We start from the raw sequence: 19,169 nt of genomic DNA on the forward strand, positions 1-19,169 counted from the left end.
GCTTCTCTATCCTCAATTGAGCTCTCCAGATGAAAACATTTAAAACTTATACAGATGCAAGTCAGATAAAAATGACAACACACACACACACAAAGTACCTGGCTCTGTAATTCACAGCAGATTTATCTGAGCGCTTTCTGTACGTCTCTGGGAATGTGCTGAGGCCAGGGGGTCAGCGCAAAGCTTGTGAAACTAGTACTGACAAGTCGCTAGACTCACATATACAATTCAGTGACAAAAAACACCAAACAAAACTGAGCTGTTAAGCGTTGATTGAAGAAGCATCAGGCCATGACCACCCAGGAAACTAATTTTAACACCACAAAGTCACACTCTCAAAGTAAGTAATTTAATTTAGGTAATTTCTTGACTAAGCTCATGCTTTTAGCAGCAACACTACTTTAGCCACACATTTCCATTACACACTTTGTGAGATATCAAACTCTTATTCTTAAGATGTAATTGCAGTCGAAGGACACTAAGATTTTAACACTTGTGTACTAATAAAATTACAATCCAGCAATCTAAAAAACATTTAGACCCACTGATACACCCAAATTCTGCTGGCCCGGTGATCACTTGACATTGTTCCCTCACATCACTAATAAAATACAGTAAACAGCTGTATAATTCAGCTGTGGTTGGTGTAAATATTGTTTCTGTCTCTCCCAGTTTTAAACCTGCAGTATCACCATTATTAAGATACAGTGTGATCCCAGTCAGTGACCACTGACCCTCCTCCTATAACTGACGTCTCTCTCTTTACATGCCATCCCCGTTTATTTCCAGCCTGACTTTAGGAGCTGTCGCTGTTGCCCTCGGTGGATTAAGCCTGATTGTAATGGCGTTAAACTTTGGTGCGTTTGGGTCCATTTCCATTTGCGCCCACAGCTCCGTTGCGGCTGCACATTAAAAGTGAACCCCCCCCCCCCGCAGATTGACTTAAAGATATCCCGAAACTAAGGCAGCCAGTTCGACATCCGAGCTGTGCAAAAATCACAATCGATATCCTCTCTCGTCTGCCAGAGACATTTCGAAAAGCAGGCAGTCAACAGAGGAGCGATGTGTCGGACACCGGAGAAGAAGTCCCCAGTTCCTTTTATGGCTGGCTGCTGTTGTGAGCCGAAATGGAGAACCAGCATCAAAAGGAAACAGCACACTGCACATTTCTTCCACAAAAGCTCTCACGTCGATAGGCTCGACCAGGCTCCGGTCGTGGAAAAAAATAAATAAATATATATTAACATTAATGCGAGCAGAAAAACATGTCCTGCTTTCTACTACACTGTATGTTGTTCCAGAGAATAGCCGGAGCCTTTGGCAAAACCCAATTAAGAGCTCAACGGCGTGCAAGAAGCGACAACGCCGACGAGCAACAACGTAATCGGACATTGCTGCTAATAAACGTGTAAGAGTTGGGTAATGACAACCTCCATAAACTCAGACCAAGCGGATAAATAAAGAGCAGCAACTTGGGAGTCGTTGTATAAGTTAGTGTCCATTCCAGGGATTAGACAGAGCCCACCCCCCTCAGGGATATATTAAAAAAAAAAAAAAAAACCCGCACCAAGAGTATCCTTTACCTTGAAGCGTTTTTAACCAGCCGCAGCAAACGTCGCCTGCTTCCCATGCAGTGCGGTGCCGCTTCTGGGAGAAAAGGGCCGCTTTTGTTGCACTTCACCGGCGCACATTAGCTGCAGTGCTCCAGATAGCCGAGCCGTGTTTCCATCTGAAGGCTAGCCACAGCGAAGTTGGCCTGCTCCCATTCACTCCGCGGTCCAGCCCATGCAGCCGTATATATGATACGTGTACACAGACGTCTGCAGGGCCGGAGCAGACGACGGGGCCTATTCAAGTGTTTACATCGCACAGAGCATGCGCCCCCCCCCCCCCTCCACCACACACACACACACGCACACACACACACACACACACACCGCCTCTAACCCGGAACAGCAGCACCACCCAGCGTCCGCCGTCAGTAACTGCATCCAAAAGTGGGGAGTCGGGACATTTGGCCATATCACATACCAAATTACTATTATTGCACAGCTCATACGTACAAAGAATCTGTTCCTTAATTTATTTGGTGAAATATGAGCAATGATCATAAATTGTGTGCACTAATCAGATTTATTTGTACAGCGCCAAATCATAACAAAGTTACATCAAGGCACTTTACATATAGAGCAGGTCTAGACCAAACTCTTTATAAATTTATTTAAAGAGACCCAACAGATCCCCCGATGAGCAAGCACTTGGCAACAGTGGCAAGGAAAAACTTCCTTAATAAAAACGAAAACTGTGAAAACTCTAACAGGGAAAAACACATCATACAGGACAATACGGGCATTGTGGACAAGAGGGGGACCAAACAAAGCATCCACATGAGTGAAGTATATACATAAATATAGAATATAAAAAAACGGAACACTTTTAGTGTATTTAGTATGTGTGTGTTAGTGGGTATGCATGTGTGTGCATTAATATGGCAAGAACATAAGGGTTAAAGCAGAGAGGAAAGAAAAGAGACATTAGGTTTGAAGAGATAACAGAAAAAAAGAAGGGGAGAAATCGAGGGATGTCAGGTGAAAGCCACTTTTAGCTCTTTATTAAGCGCCTTCAAACAAGGATAACGTCGTACTAAATATTTGTGACTAAATCATTGGTTTACTCATGATTCTGCCAAATGCAATCTGCCACAAAGTGACCAATTTAAATGTTTCTCCACAGCCTGTAAGTGTTTATAGTACTTGTCTTTCCCAAAATAATTGAATACTTTCCAGCTTCAAGAATCTACTCAATGAAAATACATTTACTCATGTTGAATATACCCAAAAATCTCCTAAACTGGTATAAGAACAATAACCTCCAGGTGCTAATTTAGCATAAGTTATAGCGGTACTTAGGGGTCGAGAAGGGCGCATGGTGCCATGTTGAGCATTTAATTAAGTCATGGCTAAATTGCATTCAGAAGACACAACACAGTCTATCTTCAGTCATCACAGATTGGAACAACAAGCTCTGAGGTCACCAGTGCTTCATAAAGTTTTTACATTATTTTTTTTATCTTTCTTCGACTGACCGATTTAGTAGATAAAATCAATGCCCATCAGAGACAACTGAGCAATTTTAATTCTGTTTCAATCTCAGCATGTTACACACAGCCTTGTAACAGAGATTTTAACAGGTCAAATAAGAAAGTAACAAACCTGTATTGAGTAGTCTTTTTGTCTTTAGGTCCAGCACAAGTCAAATAATTCTCTCAAGCTTCCTGTAGTGTGTGGTTCATATCTGATCAGTATGTCTTACCTGAAATTCATTGCTGAGAAGAAAAATACTTCTGCTGGAGTTGACTGGAGGTTTGAACCTGTAGCCTCAGAACTGAAGCTTGTTCAGATGACGTGAGTTGTGTTGAAGTTAGTAGTAGCTAATACTCTAAATCAACTGAAACTATATCCTAACTTTGTTCTTAGTCTTCACGTAAACAAATAGTTATTTGTAACAAACTAAAATCTGATAATAGGTCGTCTAAACTACACAAGTAGCAAGAGATGTCAACAGAAACTCACGATGAAGTGAAATTTTGTAAAGTCAACCGCTTTCATTCACATACCAAAGAGTCATAAAACCTACTCTTCTGGTTTTACATGGGAATGGTGACGCAAATCTTTTGTTGGTTGTTAGACACTCCTTTTTTCATAGAAGTAACTTAAAGTGGCAAAGACTGACGCTGAACTTAGCAGCACCACTGTGATAGAATCTGGTGAAGTTTCTCAACAGTTACAGCTTGTCATCATCATCAACAAATACTTAAAGAGGTACGCACTGTCAAATATTTCTCAGTCATGACCCAGTTTGTGAACCAAGAGTTTTATTACTCAGGCACACAATAAAATAGAATAAATGATTTTAATAATATTCAGTAAAATATTACTGCTATAAACTGTCAGTTTGGCTTTTTAGTAATATTTCACCATAATGATGTGTTTTTAATAACTATGTGCTTGGTAATTTAGTAAAAGTTCAAATCTTTATGCAGGAAGTGCATCAGACATCATGCTTATTACTTTAATGTCCTTAACTGTAGATTTGCTGTGGTTATTTGCAGTCACACCAGATACATTCTACTGTATGCGCCTTTTAATCCCAGCTGATTGATACTTGATTACATTACATAACAATACTACACAATACACCACAGTTCCATCTTTTTAATCATCGTGTATCTTTATGGTTTTATAACATATAAAGTTCCTTTCATGAGGTCTGACAGGGTTTCATAGACTCAGATGTAGTCAGTGTTTTTCAGACGATATACTTTTTCACCTGATTTTAAAGAGAGTGTGTACATGAATGGGCAAACAGCTGCCATTTATACAGTGAAGCATGCTGGAAGATGAAATATTATTTACCAAGGTTTTACAATTCTTGACTACAAACTGCCACCACCTTGACACAGTGATGTCGAAACATGTACAGGGAGATTTCAGCATTAAGAATTATCTAGATTATACCAGATGTCACTTTTGGTAGGTGGAAGAATTGTTTTATTCTGAATTGCATGAATACATTTTTTAAATAGTGAAACTCACCAAGATCCACCTTTGATGGTACAAGATAATATTTCTAAATTTCAAGACCTAAAATCATATATATATATATATATATATATATATAGTGTAGGGTATTTGAAGGATGGTCAGTAGGAAATTGTGAATGTGTGTTGATTCGAGCTCCTTCAATAGCACAGTGAGCACATTAACAAAGTAAGCTACAAATCAATGTTGAAAAACCTAAAAACATTCCCGAGGCCTACTCAACATGGCTGCCAGGCCAAATTACCGACCTGTCAGTTGTTCAATTACAAAACATCAACATTTAAAGTATATAAAAAAAAAAAAAAAAATCATCAGTCAGCAGCGGTGTCTGTTGTCATGGCAGCAGCAGACTCTGTTGTCATGGGAGCTGATGAATGGATGATCTCTGTGTGCCGGTAAACAGCTGCACAGTAAAAACACCAAAGCTGAGAGTTACACCAGCGTGACTCCGCTCAGATTTCAGCCCTAAGCCGCTTGGACTGGAGTTACTGTGTTGAAATGGCGGCTCCAGCTCGGCAGAGGGCAGCCCGCTGAATCTCTGCAGCATGGCGCCTCACCGCGGCTCATCCTGTCGCACGCTACTTACGGCGCATGCGCGCGGCGCTCTTCCTTTTTCCAGTGCAGCGGAGTCAACCCCTCAGTCTTTGACTCCGGGCTCCTTCATAAGGAGACAAAAAGACTGCAAAATGGTTGGTAATTCGTCCCGATATGTTCCTACGGGCATAACTAAGACGTACACTGTTCGCGGCGTGCTGTCAGAAGTTTAAAAACATGTCGCTGGTTTTCAGATGAAGATAGATTCACTCCGGCTAATGCTCACCCGGTCCGCTTAAACGTGGCCTAATGGCTACCTGCCTTCCCAAACTCACTGCTTCCTGTTGACCTTTTCCTGCTGTACTGCTGCTTTGTGGATCAGTAAATGATCCTTGCAGGACTACAGCCTGTGAGTTCCCATTTGAACGGCTTTCCACAAACCCGTGTGCGTCTCGTCACCTCTGTAGCAGAGCTGCTAACTCCCGTCGGTCAGCTCTCTGGTGTTGGTCGGTCCAGTGTCAGGGCTGGACAGCGACAACACAACTATCTAACACAAAGGGGGAAAAAAAAAAAAAAAAAACTGAACCGACACACGGCATGCGTTGGTCAGTCTGGCCCATTTTGACCGGATGCTTGTCTTGTTGCAGGGTTTTGTTAAAGTGGTGAAGAACAAGGCCTACTTCAAGAGGTACCAGGTGAAATTCAGGAGGAGGAGAGGTAAGACACCCTCTGATGGTCTCCTTCCTCTGAATCTTTGGGTCACTTTGGGGATTGTTTATTTGTTTTTTATTTATTTATTTATTTATTTTTTATTTCTCCTCCAGAGGGCAAAACTGACTTCTTTGCTCGTAAGCGCCTGGTCGTCCAAGATAAGAACAAGTACAACACACCTAAGTACCGGATGATTGTCCGTTTCTCAAACAGAGACATCATCTGCCAGGTGAGCATTCACACAGGCCACTTGTGCAAACGCTTTCATAATGGTGAAATAAAGATGTGGGGAACACGAGGTCTTCTTAGAAGTTTGCAACACATTATGTAAGCTTTAGTATTAATGTCTTGTGTTAATCAAAACTCTTACAATCAGGGATATAAATGTGAATTTAATGGTCACATCATCGCATTGTAGATCGCCTATGCCAAGATTGAGGGTGATATGATCGTGTGTGCGGCCTACTCACACGAGCTGCCAAAATACGGGATCTCCGTTGGTTTGACAAACTACGCAGCAGCTTACTGCACTGGTCTGCTGCTGGCCCGCAGAGTAAGTACACCTTTGGTTTGCACAAGATACTCTGCTGTCAGATACCCATCTCAGACCTCAGTTAAGTTGAAAATGAATGTCCTTATCGAAAAATATTTCAAAATGTAGAAGATAAATGAATACAGCAGGTCGCATTTGTGAAAAGGTGAGGAAAAAGTAATTGCCTGCTGAACCCGATGTTGAACTTTTAAATCTCATTGTTTGATTTTTTTTGCTCCATTTTTTGTTGTTGTTCTCAGCTGTTGAACAAGTTTGGCCTGGATAAGGTGTACGATGGCCAGGTGGAAGTGACAGGCGATGAGTTCAATGTGGAGAGCATTGATGGTCAGCCAGGTGCTTTCACATGCTACCTTGATGCTGGGCTTGCCAGAACCACAACAGGCAACAAGGTGTTCGGTGCTCTGAAGGGGGCTGTGGATGGAGGCCTGTCCATCCCACACAGGTAATCACTTCTGCTTACAATCATGTACCGTGAGGGAGTGCTTTGCAGGATGTGTGGGGAAAATTAGGTATTACTATTTTGAAGAGTCATTAGATAAAATGCCAAGAAAGGCTTAACATTTTCTGGACGCTGCATATGGTAACATGGGAATACTGTTGTGGGTCTTATTGAAGTTTGGAGTAAGGATGCATCATTACTCGCGATTTTGCATATCAAGTGTTTCACATGGAAATACTTTTCGTGCCACTGTAGCAAAACCAAAGGTACAAATAAGTGATGGCTTGATTCCATTAGCTTTTTCCTAAAATGACAACTATCTTCACTAATTTTGTCTTTAATTTGGCTTTATTTCCTATTTAATGCAAAACGATCCTCTTTTCGATACCAGTTTTATGACATCAGTTTCAACAAGATGACGTTACTCATGCATTAATTTTCAACCGCTTTTCCATTTCCGGGTCGCGGGGTTGCTGCTGACAGCTCACATTGGGTGAGGGCAGAATACACCCTGGACAGGTTGCTAGTCCATCGCAGGGCCAACATACACAGACAGACAACCACTCACACTCAGACCTATGGACAATTTAGAGGCATAAATCCACCTAAACGTGATGTCTTTGGACAGTGGGAGGATAAGGGAGTGCCCAGAAGAAACCCACGCAGGCACAGGGAGAACATGCAAACTCTGCACAGAAAGGCCCCAGGCCCAGGAACCGAACGCGTGAGCTTTTTGCTGTGGGGCAACAGCGCTAACCGCTATGCTACCCATGACATTACTCATTATAGTATTAAAAAAAAAAAAAAAAATCCACACTAGATCCTTTCAAACAACAATAATACACACGCACTGTAAGTACCATCTCTGGCCATAAGCCACGGTATAACCTCGTGTTTTTTCTGGATGACTTGATACAGCTTGTCACCAGCATTTTTAGATCTTGGCACATCAAAAATACAGCATGCTTATCAGCCCACACCCGAACAACCTGAAATTTTTTGATACTTGGGAATCAAGGCGGTTCGGTCAGTGTCAAAAAAACCATCAACTTTGATAACCAGTCGTACCCTCAAAGCTAAGCTTGTAGTGGGAGTGTTTTTGAGTCTGTGAATGGAATTTCGACACATTTTTCTCCTACAGTAGGTGTCAGCTCATCTTCTAGCATCTTTTACAAATGTGGTGGGGTTTTTTTTGTGTGGATTTTAATTAAATGTGACTACATTACTAAAGATGAGCAATTTTAGTGAAGAACCACATCCACTGCACAATTAAAGGTAAATCATTACCTTTAATGTAAGACGATTGACAGTTTTGTCACTTAGTGGCTCCATGTTTAATTATTAATCAGGATGTCAGGTAAAAGCAAAACGCTCTGGATTCATCAGCTCCGTGAATTCAGTTTCAGTTTATATGTGACAGGAAAATTACTTTTACCAAGATTTCATGCTGTTTATTTATATATATATATATATTGTAAGCAGATTGTAAGCATATATATATATATATATATATATATATATATATATATATATATATATATATATATATATATATACATACATACATACATACATACATACATACACACACACACACTCTAATGTACAACAAATACCTTTTATATTTGGCAACAGAATATTTAGTAAGTGGGTTTTTCTTGCAGTAGGTCTGATTTAAATTGTGGTTGAAGTCACAGCTGAAGGATTGACTCCCTGCTTAACCTTCTCTGACATCAGACACACTGACATCCAGTCAGTACTAATGAAACAAAAATGATGCATATCCATTGTAAACGCAGGATGAGTGATGTGGAGATGTTGCCTGGTAAATTATTTAAATACAGATAATTTTAACGGCAGGTATGAATGAGGCTCATAAGGCAATTAAGCATTGCATGGTGAAACACCAGCAACTTCAAACAGTACGTTCTATGAATTAGTGCCATGTTCATTAAACCCTGAGTTAATGTCTTGATATGTCTAGTGCTTAGTTTTTGAATTGTAATGTTTCACTGAATTAGCTAAGGATTTACTCTTTTGTGTTTGTATGCTCATTTCTTTTCTTAGCACTAAACGCTTCCCTGGGTATGATGTAGAGAGCAAGGAGTTCAACGCTGAAGTCCACCGCAAGCACATCATGGGCATCAATGTGTCAGAGTACATGAGCTACCTGATGGAGGAAGATGAGGATGCTTACAAGAAGCAGTTCTCCCGCTTCATCAAGAATGGAGTCACCCCCGATTCGGCAAGTCCTTTTTTTATGCTTTCCAAAATTGTCAATAAGGAGATGACAAGTATACTACTTTTACCTGTATTGCTCATCACAGTGGGACTTAAATGGCATTATTCATTGTAGTTGAAAATGTAAATATTAAAAGAAACAGGAATATATTTAAATTGCAATATAAATGTATATAATCTCTCCCCAAAATACCTATTTTATCATTGTGCAACAGTAAGTAACAACCATTGGACCAGAAGGACAGACCTTTTCAGGAATTGTCAAACTGCATCAGAAAAACTTTGTATTTAGCAAGAAAATGGGCAAGACAACTTAAGAATACCAATAATGAGGAATAGGAAATTTATTTTCACACTTTCTTTTTAGCACTGAGTGCTTTCAAGCTTGTCGATACTACAATCTTTAATAATTTAGTGCCAGGGTAATTTAATTCTGGATTTTGATGTACATACTGAGAAAGGAGATGCTGATCTTCAGTCAGCTTGTTATAGTTGATCTTGTCAGTACTGTTAAGCTCTTAACCATTCCCACAAAGCCGACATTGACATTTGAGCCTTGCTCTTCCAGTCCATGAACGAAGAACTTTTTCCTGAAATGAAATTATGCACATTGGGGGCATATTTCCCATGGCCATAAATGATTCCTCCTGAGAAGCATCAGGCTGTGCCAATCATGTCCTTTAACCGAACCAATGATGTCCGTTAACTGAATTTGGCTCAGTTTTTTGTTTGAGTAGATAACTTCTGTAAGGTTTCAAATACAGAGTTAACATCAATTGTTTTGCGTAGTTGGGTCATAGCATCAATTCATATTCATACCTTTCAGGCTGAGAAGTATAATCTCACTGAGTGATGGTTAATGTTTACACAGATTTGGGATTGGCTCTGAACCACAATTTGGCATTTTCTCATTCTGTGACCTAACTGTTGACAAGTTTATAGCTCAATTTTAATATTCAATGTTTTATTAATCACAACACAAGGCAGAGAATTGGCCAAAACAGATTTTCAGTCGAGTGAAACTGTATTTTGGAGACCCGTTGGACTGTTACTAACACTGGAAAGGAGCATGGATTTTACTGTCATCTAGACAGTCTTAGGCAGGAAGTGATTACATGCTGAAATACGGTTGATAACAAACTCATCAGTCTTCGACATTGTATTAAGTCTTTAATGCTAATATCTACATTTTATACATGCTTTCATAAGCAAACAACAAATGATATTTTAAAGCTACAAAATGTATCTAAATACAGTTGAACTGCCAATATGGCAAAGTGCAATATCTAAATTGAAGGAGGAAAATCATAAAATGTTATTTGGCTGGTAGAATTTGCTTCAATATTGTTACATCTCTGTTAAACTGTATTTATCCTTACACATACATTTTGGCTATTCATCTTTCAGATTGAGGAAATGTACAAAAAGGCCCATGCTGCCATCCGTGAGAACCCAGTCCACGAAAAGAAGCCCCCCAAAGAAGTCAAAAAGAAGAGGTGAGAACTTATAACTTTTTTTTAAGTGCGTTTATAACTTACAAATGATAGCAAATATTTAGCGATGCGAGTTCTTCTGTGTTAAGAAGGAATTTTATGACTTTCATATATTGCTAATTTCAGTCAGAACTGGTTTGACACCTGACCACACCTGTTGGTTTGAACTAGATTTACACAGTAGTTTGAATATGATCAGTTCGGGTGTGTGCTCATTGTGCATGTTACTGTAACCTAGGTGGAACCGTGCCAAGCTGTCTCTGGCCCAGAGGAAAGACCGTGTTGCTCAGAAGAAGGCCAGCTTCCTCCGAGCTCAGGAACAGGAGGCAGCAGAGTGAATTATCAGTCTGCCTGGTTCCTAATGCAAGAGTTTGTCCAAATAAATCTTTCAAAAAGGGTTGCATCTTTTGTGTACTTCTGTGCATTTAAAAGATCTTTTCCCAGCAACACTAGGGATCACCTTGCCTTGGGATCATTTCATTTGGGGCTTTTCTCTTTAATTAATTTAGAAACGTGGATATTTAATGTTGCTGTTGCGCAATGAAAGGCTTATTTTTTAAAATGGCATACCGTCTACACAAGTTATCATTTGTCTTGTTAGATGGATGTAGCTGATGTGCTGCAGAAGCTTTTAACAACCACTCACTGCTCAGGCATATGACTCAGATTTATTAATTTATAAATGCCATGGTTTAAAAAAAAAAAAAAAAAAATCAGTCATTTTGCTCCAGCACATTCACAAAGCTTACTTAATAATATCCAAATGATACTCTCATCTAAATCCTTAAAAATAAATTGCGTCACCTGTACATGTGAAGTTGAATACAAGGAGACTTATTGTTTCCACAGTGAAAATAATTTCAGAAGTTAAGGGGACTGGGGTGCCAGTGTGCAGTGATTGCTTATTAAGAGTCTTTAGTATGAGAAATTTTCTTCCATAGCAAAGTCTTAAGATTGTTCAGAATCAGCGAGTGCTCTATTTCCATGTGCTCTGTTGAACCTTTCAGTGCAATGCAGGCGTATAACTGCTTCTCAAGCTCCTCTCTCACATCAGACGGTGCCCCCCTCAGGATATAGTCTTTGAGTGCTTCGCAGGCTTTAGCTAAGTTTGGCCTGGTCACCTCTGGTGTGCAGCGGTGCTTGGTGAGGTCGCAAGAAGTGAGGCAGTCAGCGCCGTAGAGACAGTCCTCGTCCACATCGCAACGCTGCTGCCTGATGTCCTCTTGGAAGATGGCCTCAGGAACGATGTACTGTGCGTCCATCACCTTCAGGTCATGGCGGTCGTTGTAGCCAAAACTGGTGGCTCTTACGTCGCACATGAGGAAACTTCCAAAAGTGCCATGAAAAACATCCTCGACGAGCTCCAGGAGCCCGATGGAGATCTTGGCCTTGTGTGGCCAGGAAGGGGTGAACAACTGGTCCATTCTGCGGCGCAGGCCTGTTGGAATCCACACCTCAATAATCCACGGGAGGCTGATTCCGAAAAGGGGAGAATGTGGCACCTTCTCCATCACGTACAGGTCTCCACAGAAGCCCAGTAACTTTGGCGTGTGCTCTCTGTCTTGTAAGACTAAAGCTAACAAGAACTCATTGAGCTGCAGCAGAGCCCAGGTGGACCGGGCCTCAGGCAGTGAGATATGACCATCTTTATTAGCATCTGCAATCGACAGCACTTGGGTTGCAAGGTTGGCGAGGTTGGCCTGATCCCCGACTTTAGCCTATGAAGTGAAAATATTGGATATTTTTTAATTGCCTTTCTAGACTTTGGGTGTGTACTGTACTGTAGGCTTCCTGACCTTAAGGTGGTTGAGGATCATCTCCCTGAACTTTTCCACTGAGGTGCCCCTGATGGGCTTGTTGAAGGCCACAACCTCTTTTTTGGGCTCCATCTCATTGCCCAAATCGTAATGAGGAACCTCCTCCATCTGGCATTTAATAACACCCTCCAGGTCTCCCCAACTCCCAGAGTAAACCTGAAATAAACAAGGGTATCAAGAGGTACAGCTTGGAAAAGACCAGTTTGATGTGACAGACCCCACCCCTCCAAAAAAAAACAAAACAAAACACCAAAAACATTGACCTGGCTGTTGGCCTTGGCAGTGAAGCACTTCCCCAGGTAGAGTGTATCTTTCTCACAAAGGCTGCTGCAGGCTGAACCATCAATGACTCCTTTTCTGTATTTGTCACACTGAAGAAACACAATAGTATAAAAGGGTGAACAGCCAGAATATACATTTTGATTCATACTACATATGAGGAGTAAAATACCCACTATTGAAATTTTGCAGTCGTGCCCACGACATAGCTCTGTGTAGGATGAGTACTCCACGTACACTATCCAGCTCCCCACGAGCACTGCCAGCCAGGAGAAGAAGAGGTACTTCATATGTAAGTAGGAGAATCTGGCCTATTGAAAACATTGAAGAGATTTGAAACGTTGGAAACATTTTTGCTTGACAAAGTTGCTGTAATATATCATAAGTATAATTCTTGGTTCATATAATGCCTTGTACCTCTGCCCAGCTGTCAGCTAGGGGAGAGACTTTCCTTTTAATCTCCTCTGTGTGTGTGCGCGTGTGTGCGCACCCCTGATTGCAGGAGTGGAATCAGGTGTGTGGGATCTTTGTTTTGCTGTTCTGCTTCAAACACCCAGTTTCTGGCTGTAGCCTGTATGCTCATTCAGTCTCTAATATACTTTCCCCCTCACTGTCTTGTTTGCAGTTCTTGTCCTCCTCTTCCAAATTTGTGCCGTCATCCTCGTGGCCGCCGACCTCATCCACCTTGACTCTACGCTGGACCCCGGGTCCCTGGACTGCACTACCTCAGCCTCTTAAATCTTCAATAAGCCACGTAAAGCTCTCTCTCTAACCCCATGAAAGACCCACGTCTTATTCTGCGCTGCGTCTCAGGTCAGTCACCCCTTTCATCCGAGCAACGAAGCAAATAAAACTATTTCATTTATTGATCCTTCTTTGAGCTTCTCTGGTCTGCTCTTGGTCCACCAGAATCAAACGGATGTACAGTGTTCAATCCAATCTCTTTTTTCAACTTCCTGTTCAGTGTTGATGTTTCTATTGTATCTTTTACTGCAGAATCATCTTTTATTTGCTGGTTGAATTAAAGAGATGTTATTCTCAGAAACACACAGTCACAGACAATGTGCTAATGTTTCACACATCGCGCAGTTACAAAGCAGTTTTCATCTGTCAATATCCCCTCATGTTTTTGCTTTCTTTTCTCCAACAGCTGCCTTCTATGTCCGTCTAAAAATGAACAGACTGAGTTAAAACTTAGATTAAATCCAACCAAAGAGCGGAAACCTACTGAGATGCTTGATAGAACTGAAAGGAACTGTCTGGAAATGACTGTTTACTGACATCACAATCGAAATACACGCAGCATGGGTTCACACTGCTGCCTCAAACAGCAAGAAGGCTCTGCGTTTCGAACCCCCGGACACAGATTGAATGTTCTCCCCATGCCTCTGTGCATTTCTCCGGGTACTCAGGCTTAATCATATAGGCAAAAGTCATGCTGAAATTTATTGACTCCAAATTTTCCATTGATGTGAGTGTGAGTGTGGATGGGCGGTATAGATAATCGAGGCACCATCAGAGGACACATCCATCCATCTTCTACTGCTTTTCCGTTTCTGGGTTGCAGGGGTGCTGGAGCCAATCCCAGCTCAGTCTGGGCGAGGGGCGGGGTTCACCCTGGACAGGTCGCCAGTCAGAGGAGACAGTCCTGCACTATTTAACGACAAAAACACACCTGCCTTCTTTCATTATTTCTTTTGCCTACATCTTTGGACTATTATTAACCAACTGGAACATGTGAAGTGTTCATTGTGTGGTGTGCCAACTGTAAAATAAATTAATAATCAAATTAATTAATAAAAATTAAGAGATTATAATGAAAGTCAATATGGCAACCTCCGAATTTGCATTTTTTAGCTTATTAGTAAAAGAACAGCCCCGTGAAAGGAATACAAATTAGTTCCTAACTGAGTTAGATCAGACAGATCATTAATGCAATCACTTCTAAAGAGGTGCTGTGTAATTAACAGGAAATGCTGTTTGTGGTCTGAAATGGTAACAGTGGAACATTTAGAGGGACTCCAGTCTCATTACCTTGTCTTTTGATTTTCTTTCTCATTCCCTGGGTGATAAATACAATCTGCTTAGATCCATAATGGCATTCCTCCAACTGGAGAACATTAGTGAAAAATAACACACTTTTTTTTTTGCAGCACTTTCCCATCTATTAATGATCGTTGCACTCAATGCTTGACATTGATGGACTCCCCATGCTTCCACCCTTTGCCCCTTTCACTTCCAATTTTCTTTATTGCCTTAAGTGTCTTTATCTCTCTTCCTCTTCTATTGCCTTTCTGTAAAACCTTGTGCTTCATCTCCCTGTGGGATGTTTTTGACACAGCCTGTAAGAGAAAATGGCTCAATGGACACTCTGCTCCTTTTTGTTCCTCCAAAAACTGAATGCTAGAGAAGATGTGAGCTTCATCTTCATAGTTGAGAGGGGGATGACATTAGTGTCTGTCTCTAAATTGATTATCTGTCTATTTTTTTTTATTTGTTTATTTATTTTTTTTGGGGGGGGGGGTTGTTGACATGACTGACTTCACAGAAACAAGGCTTTCAGACAGCTTCTTTATATTCTGCTCTAATCTAACTTTACTCTTTAGTCTCATGTAGTGTGCATTGTGTAAATGCCATGATTGTAGATGCTGACAATGACGTTTTATGTTTTGCTTTCACTGCGGAAAACGGCAAACTTGCATGCTGGGTGGAATGTGTGTTTTTCTTACTTTGCGCAAAATATATTCACAACCTACAATAAATTTACAGAATCAGCTTGTTCATAGTAATCATAAATATTTGCAGACATTTCAATGCGGCCAGTCAGAAAAATCTCACAATCTGACCCTAATTTTTCTAAAATCTTTGTTGCTATTCACTTACATTCTATCATGATCGGCTAAGAACTAATTAAAAGGGCCAGACATATAAAACCTTTTTTTTAATTTACTGTCTGACTGATAATTGCGCTTTTGATCAATAGATGTTTACATTACAGCATTTACATATACGCCGCAGATGTAGAACATAATGCAATTACCCATGACAGGCTACTTGAGCAAAGATCTCTGCTGCCTTATCTATTGATCGGTTTTACTTACAAATCTGACCATACAGACCCACAGCAAATTTAACAGAAGTGACCACACAAGTAAGCGCTGCGTGCACCTCCCATCGATATTTCCATAGGTGAAATGCATCAACAGCAAAAGCATTATGGAAATCACACTCTATGGGGGGAAACAAATGTATGGTTGGCCTGTCTGATCGATGGCTTGTGGCTTCCATTTTAACTCTGGCCGATGCATTTCTATCTCTGGGATTACATATTGACCCTTTGTGAGGGAAGAGAGTTACACAAACATGGCTAATGAGGTGATATTGATTGTGGCTGCTGTGACAGCTATTAATTAGAGACTGACTGGGAGCTGTGGCCATATGCTGAGGTGGGTGGAAAGAAAAGTCCGTCTCGAGCTGGTTGAACTTGTTCCTCCACACCCACCTTCCTGCCCACAGCCTTGTTATCCAAACCATACTAAACCTGAAAATTCTTTAAAATGATGCACCAAAATTCAAGAACACACTGTGCAGTTACAGAGTACAACCTGGTGTTTAAAACACAGAGGCAAAAAGGTCGCTGATCAGAAACAGCACATTGCTGTTCTGACACTTGGTTTTTGCAGACTGCACACCATTCATCCATTATGTATGATTATAAAGCTGTCCCTCAGAGGCTGCCGGTTAATGGGCTGCTTTTCAGAGCTGAGAAAGACATGAAAACATGGAGAGAGCCGGAGGAGTGAATAACAAAAGATGCATTTGAAGTTGGTGCTTGACAGCCGTGACAAATATGGGTCATACTACCTGAGAGAGAAACACCACACTGTATGTGCAAAGACTACAAAGATCTGACTCATCAGAGTCCAGAGAGCATATGACACAAAACATCACAGACATAGCACACAGCATACACCCAAAGCATGTATTTACCATACTGACTCAACACTGCGACACTCATAGATTTCATCAACAGTTTGTTCTGTCTGCCACGATGCTGTAAATCTCAACAAACACACAGCATAAAACACACACACACAGTAAATACAGTCACGCTGTATTGCTGCAAGGCCTTAAGCTAAAGCTAAAACCTACTCCCTGTTAAAAAAAAAAAAAAAGAAGAAGAAGAAAATAAAAATCAACAAGATTTTGACATTAGATCATTTTTGTAATACATCTTAAACTATCAGCAAAATCAAACTGGAAGTTGACACCATTTAGATTGTGATGACTTCAAACTCACAGCTGATGCAGGGACAGCTCTCTCTCTCTCTCTCTCTCTCTCTCTCTCTCTCTCTCTCTCTCTCTCTCTCTCTCTCTGTCCATTGCTTTGTTTGGTCTTTTTGGTGCAAAATCAGATGTTAATAGGCCAAATTTCAACAATTGCCATATTTTTCTATGACAGGCTGTGGAAGTTAAAGGAGCGGTAGGAAGAATAACTATTACAGTGAACATTGTGTGTTGGTAACTCCTAAACCAATCAAAGCTCTTAATTTGAACCAAATCCGTCTCAAATTTATTGTTCAGCATCAGCTTCAGTGATTGAAAATACAGTTTTCATTGGCTCTCTATGCTTTTTTACCTGGTAATTGAATGTTACACAAGTATACACAGTAAATTATTTAATGGACCAAATCATCTATTTATCATTTGTTGATCCAAATCAGCATGTGCAAAAAAACTGCTCCAGCATGTTGGTACTAGGTGTAAGTAGATTTTGTTATATCTGTACGTGACTGTGAAATATAATAATCTGGCTTTGCACAACACCGGATTTTGTGTCTTGTGGAAGTAGCTTCTCTCCAAGGATCACTGAAAGACACTTCTTAAGCTGTCACTGCGAGGCTGAGGTGGCCTAGAAAACTGAGCGATGCTGGTGGCTGTCTCTGGAGACTGGCTGTCTCTCCCTCCATTCCCTTCACTTGACAGCTTTTGTCTCTGACATGCAGGGACAAGGACAGGAAGTGTGCAACATCAGCTAGGCAGCACTGCACTTGACCAAAATGAGTAAAGCGATTGCCAACCATGCCAACCATCTGTCTCAAAGGTTTGAAAGGAAATATGTAGACTTTGCGGTCCAATGATGCAGGAGGGGGCTTTTCATGTTCACTCTGTTAATCTAAGTCTGGATCCTAAATTTGGGTTTCTCAGACCTCCACACGTCCTTGAGGGGCTTCCCCAGCAGAGTTGGATTTTACTTATGATGAATGCCCCTGTGGACCTCACCTAATTTCACTCACAGCGAACTGTTACATAATGTTCCTCAACAGTTTCCCAGATGAGGATGATCAGAGCAGCATCGCATCAAATATCAGTCCATGATTTCAGATTGATTTACAGACACAAGAGCTCAGGACACTTAATCTTAATGGCAAACCAGCCCAACGATTCAACTTGATAGTCACACAAACAAACAACGTCTGATATGCCATGTAAATACGGTTGGTGGTAAAGTTTTTCAGCCTCAGGCACAGCCTCACTTGAATGTGTCACTGAGACAGCTGGATGCATCATCATGGATGTGGTTGCTACAGCAACGGGAATCATGAGGATGGTTGATTCCTGTCGAGCCGTCGAGCAGCAATTGAAACCTACACCGACACCTTTCTCATCACCGATCCGTTCACAACATGAAGGTCAAACGATGAGCCGGTGCGGGCTCTAACAGTTGTCCGTCGCCTAATGTCCGCTCTGAAGACACCCAGTGTGCACCCAGATACGGACGGGTTTGCTCCCGACTGGACTCCCGACTGAGGAGGGATTTCCCAGACCCCTTACCTGGATGTACAGAGGCTTTCTGAAGACCCCCCATGGAAAGAGACCCCTCGCCATGGCAGATGCAGAACATCTCACAAAAGATGCTGAGGAGATGGATTTCGTCGCGCACTCGGGATCAGACAACGCCTCCTAGGGTTAATCGTGGAAAACGTCCAAATACGAGACATGAGTGATGGTGTCGGCTCCGGCGTGGACGGATGAGCGCCTGGAGGCAGCGAGGCGGCAGACTGCAGCGAAGTCAGACTCACGTTGGCCATGAGCGCTTCTGGGGCGACATGCCTCATTTACACTCAGCTGTTCGTGTAGTTCAGCTATCAATGAATCAATTATCAATTATTATTATCGAATTATTATCAATTCGGTTTTCTCATTTTTCTCAGTAATATATACGGATGAAAGTCACGAATCAGATGGAAAGTTAATCAAGCATAAAGTCGGATATTAAGTAACCAAAGCGTCTGGCTCCAGTTTAGATTTGGAAGTGTCAGACCGCTTACATCTGGATTTGTGATGCCAAAAAAATCAAAAGAAAAAAATAAAAGAAAATTGGATGGCCCAAAATCAAAAACATGACCACTGTGCTATTGGATTTGTGCTTGAACAGTTGAAATGATGAAACCTGCACTTTGCAGAGTTTTTCAGAGCTGAGAAAGACATGAAAGCATA

The 19,169-nt window shown here is 41.2% G+C and overlaps 3 protein-coding genes across 6 annotated transcripts in view; 1 reads left to right on the top strand and 2 right to left on the bottom strand.

The window, feature by feature from the left end:
* evi5b (ecotropic viral integration site 5b) overlaps positions 1-3,606 on the bottom strand; it is a 34,216-nt gene extending 30,610 nt beyond the window's left edge. Inside the window, exon 1 of one of the 2 annotated variants that reach the window (XM_029499260.1) lies at positions 3,313-3,606. The gene's annotated coding sequence lies outside the window, so the exon portion shown is untranslated. Of the gene's footprint in view, positions 1-1,583; positions 1,819-3,312 lie in introns of those variants that run through there. The other variant, XM_029499259.1, reaches the window with a different exon arrangement.
* Positions 3,607-5,146: 1,540 nt separating this feature from the next.
* Positions 5,147-10,970, top strand: LOC115042095 (60S ribosomal protein L5). Its single transcript, XM_029500125.1, has 8 exons — positions 5,147-5,290; positions 5,783-5,852; positions 5,960-6,075; positions 6,265-6,399; positions 6,639-6,841; positions 8,906-9,083; positions 10,487-10,575; positions 10,811-10,970. Exons 1-8 carry the CDS (start codon positions 5,147-5,149, stop codon positions 10,908-10,910), a joined length of 1,035 nt encoding a protein of 344 aa, XP_029355985.1. The 3' UTR covers positions 10,911-10,970.
* A 507-nt stretch (positions 10,971-11,477) lies between these two features.
* Positions 11,478-18,572, bottom strand: dipk1ab (divergent protein kinase domain 1Ab). 3 transcript variants are annotated; one of them, XM_029499517.1, is made up of 5 exons: positions 18,504-18,572; positions 12,845-12,979; positions 12,653-12,760; positions 12,369-12,545; positions 11,478-12,290 (listed from the first exon to the last, which is right to left on the bottom strand). In XM_029499517.1, the coding sequence occupies exons 1-5, from the start codon at positions 18,555-18,557 to the stop codon at positions 11,478-11,480; spliced, it is 1,287 nt and encodes a 428-aa protein (XP_029355377.1). In that variant the 5' UTR covers positions 18,558-18,572. The 3 variants fall into 3 exon arrangements, with proteins under 3 accessions (XP_029355377.1, XP_029355375.1, XP_029355376.1); XM_029499515.1 differs by lacking the exon at positions 12,845-12,979 and having other exon boundaries at positions 18,504-18,557; XM_029499516.1 differs by lacking the exon at positions 12,369-12,545 and having other exon boundaries at positions 18,504-18,557.
* Between the last annotated feature and the right edge of the window lie 597 nt (positions 18,573-19,169).

The sequence above is a fragment of the Echeneis naucrates genome, chromosome 4, assembly GCF_900963305.1.
Source record: "Echeneis naucrates chromosome 4, fEcheNa1.1, whole genome shotgun sequence".
NCBI lineage: Eukaryota > Metazoa > Chordata > Actinopteri > Carangiformes > Echeneidae > Echeneis > Echeneis naucrates.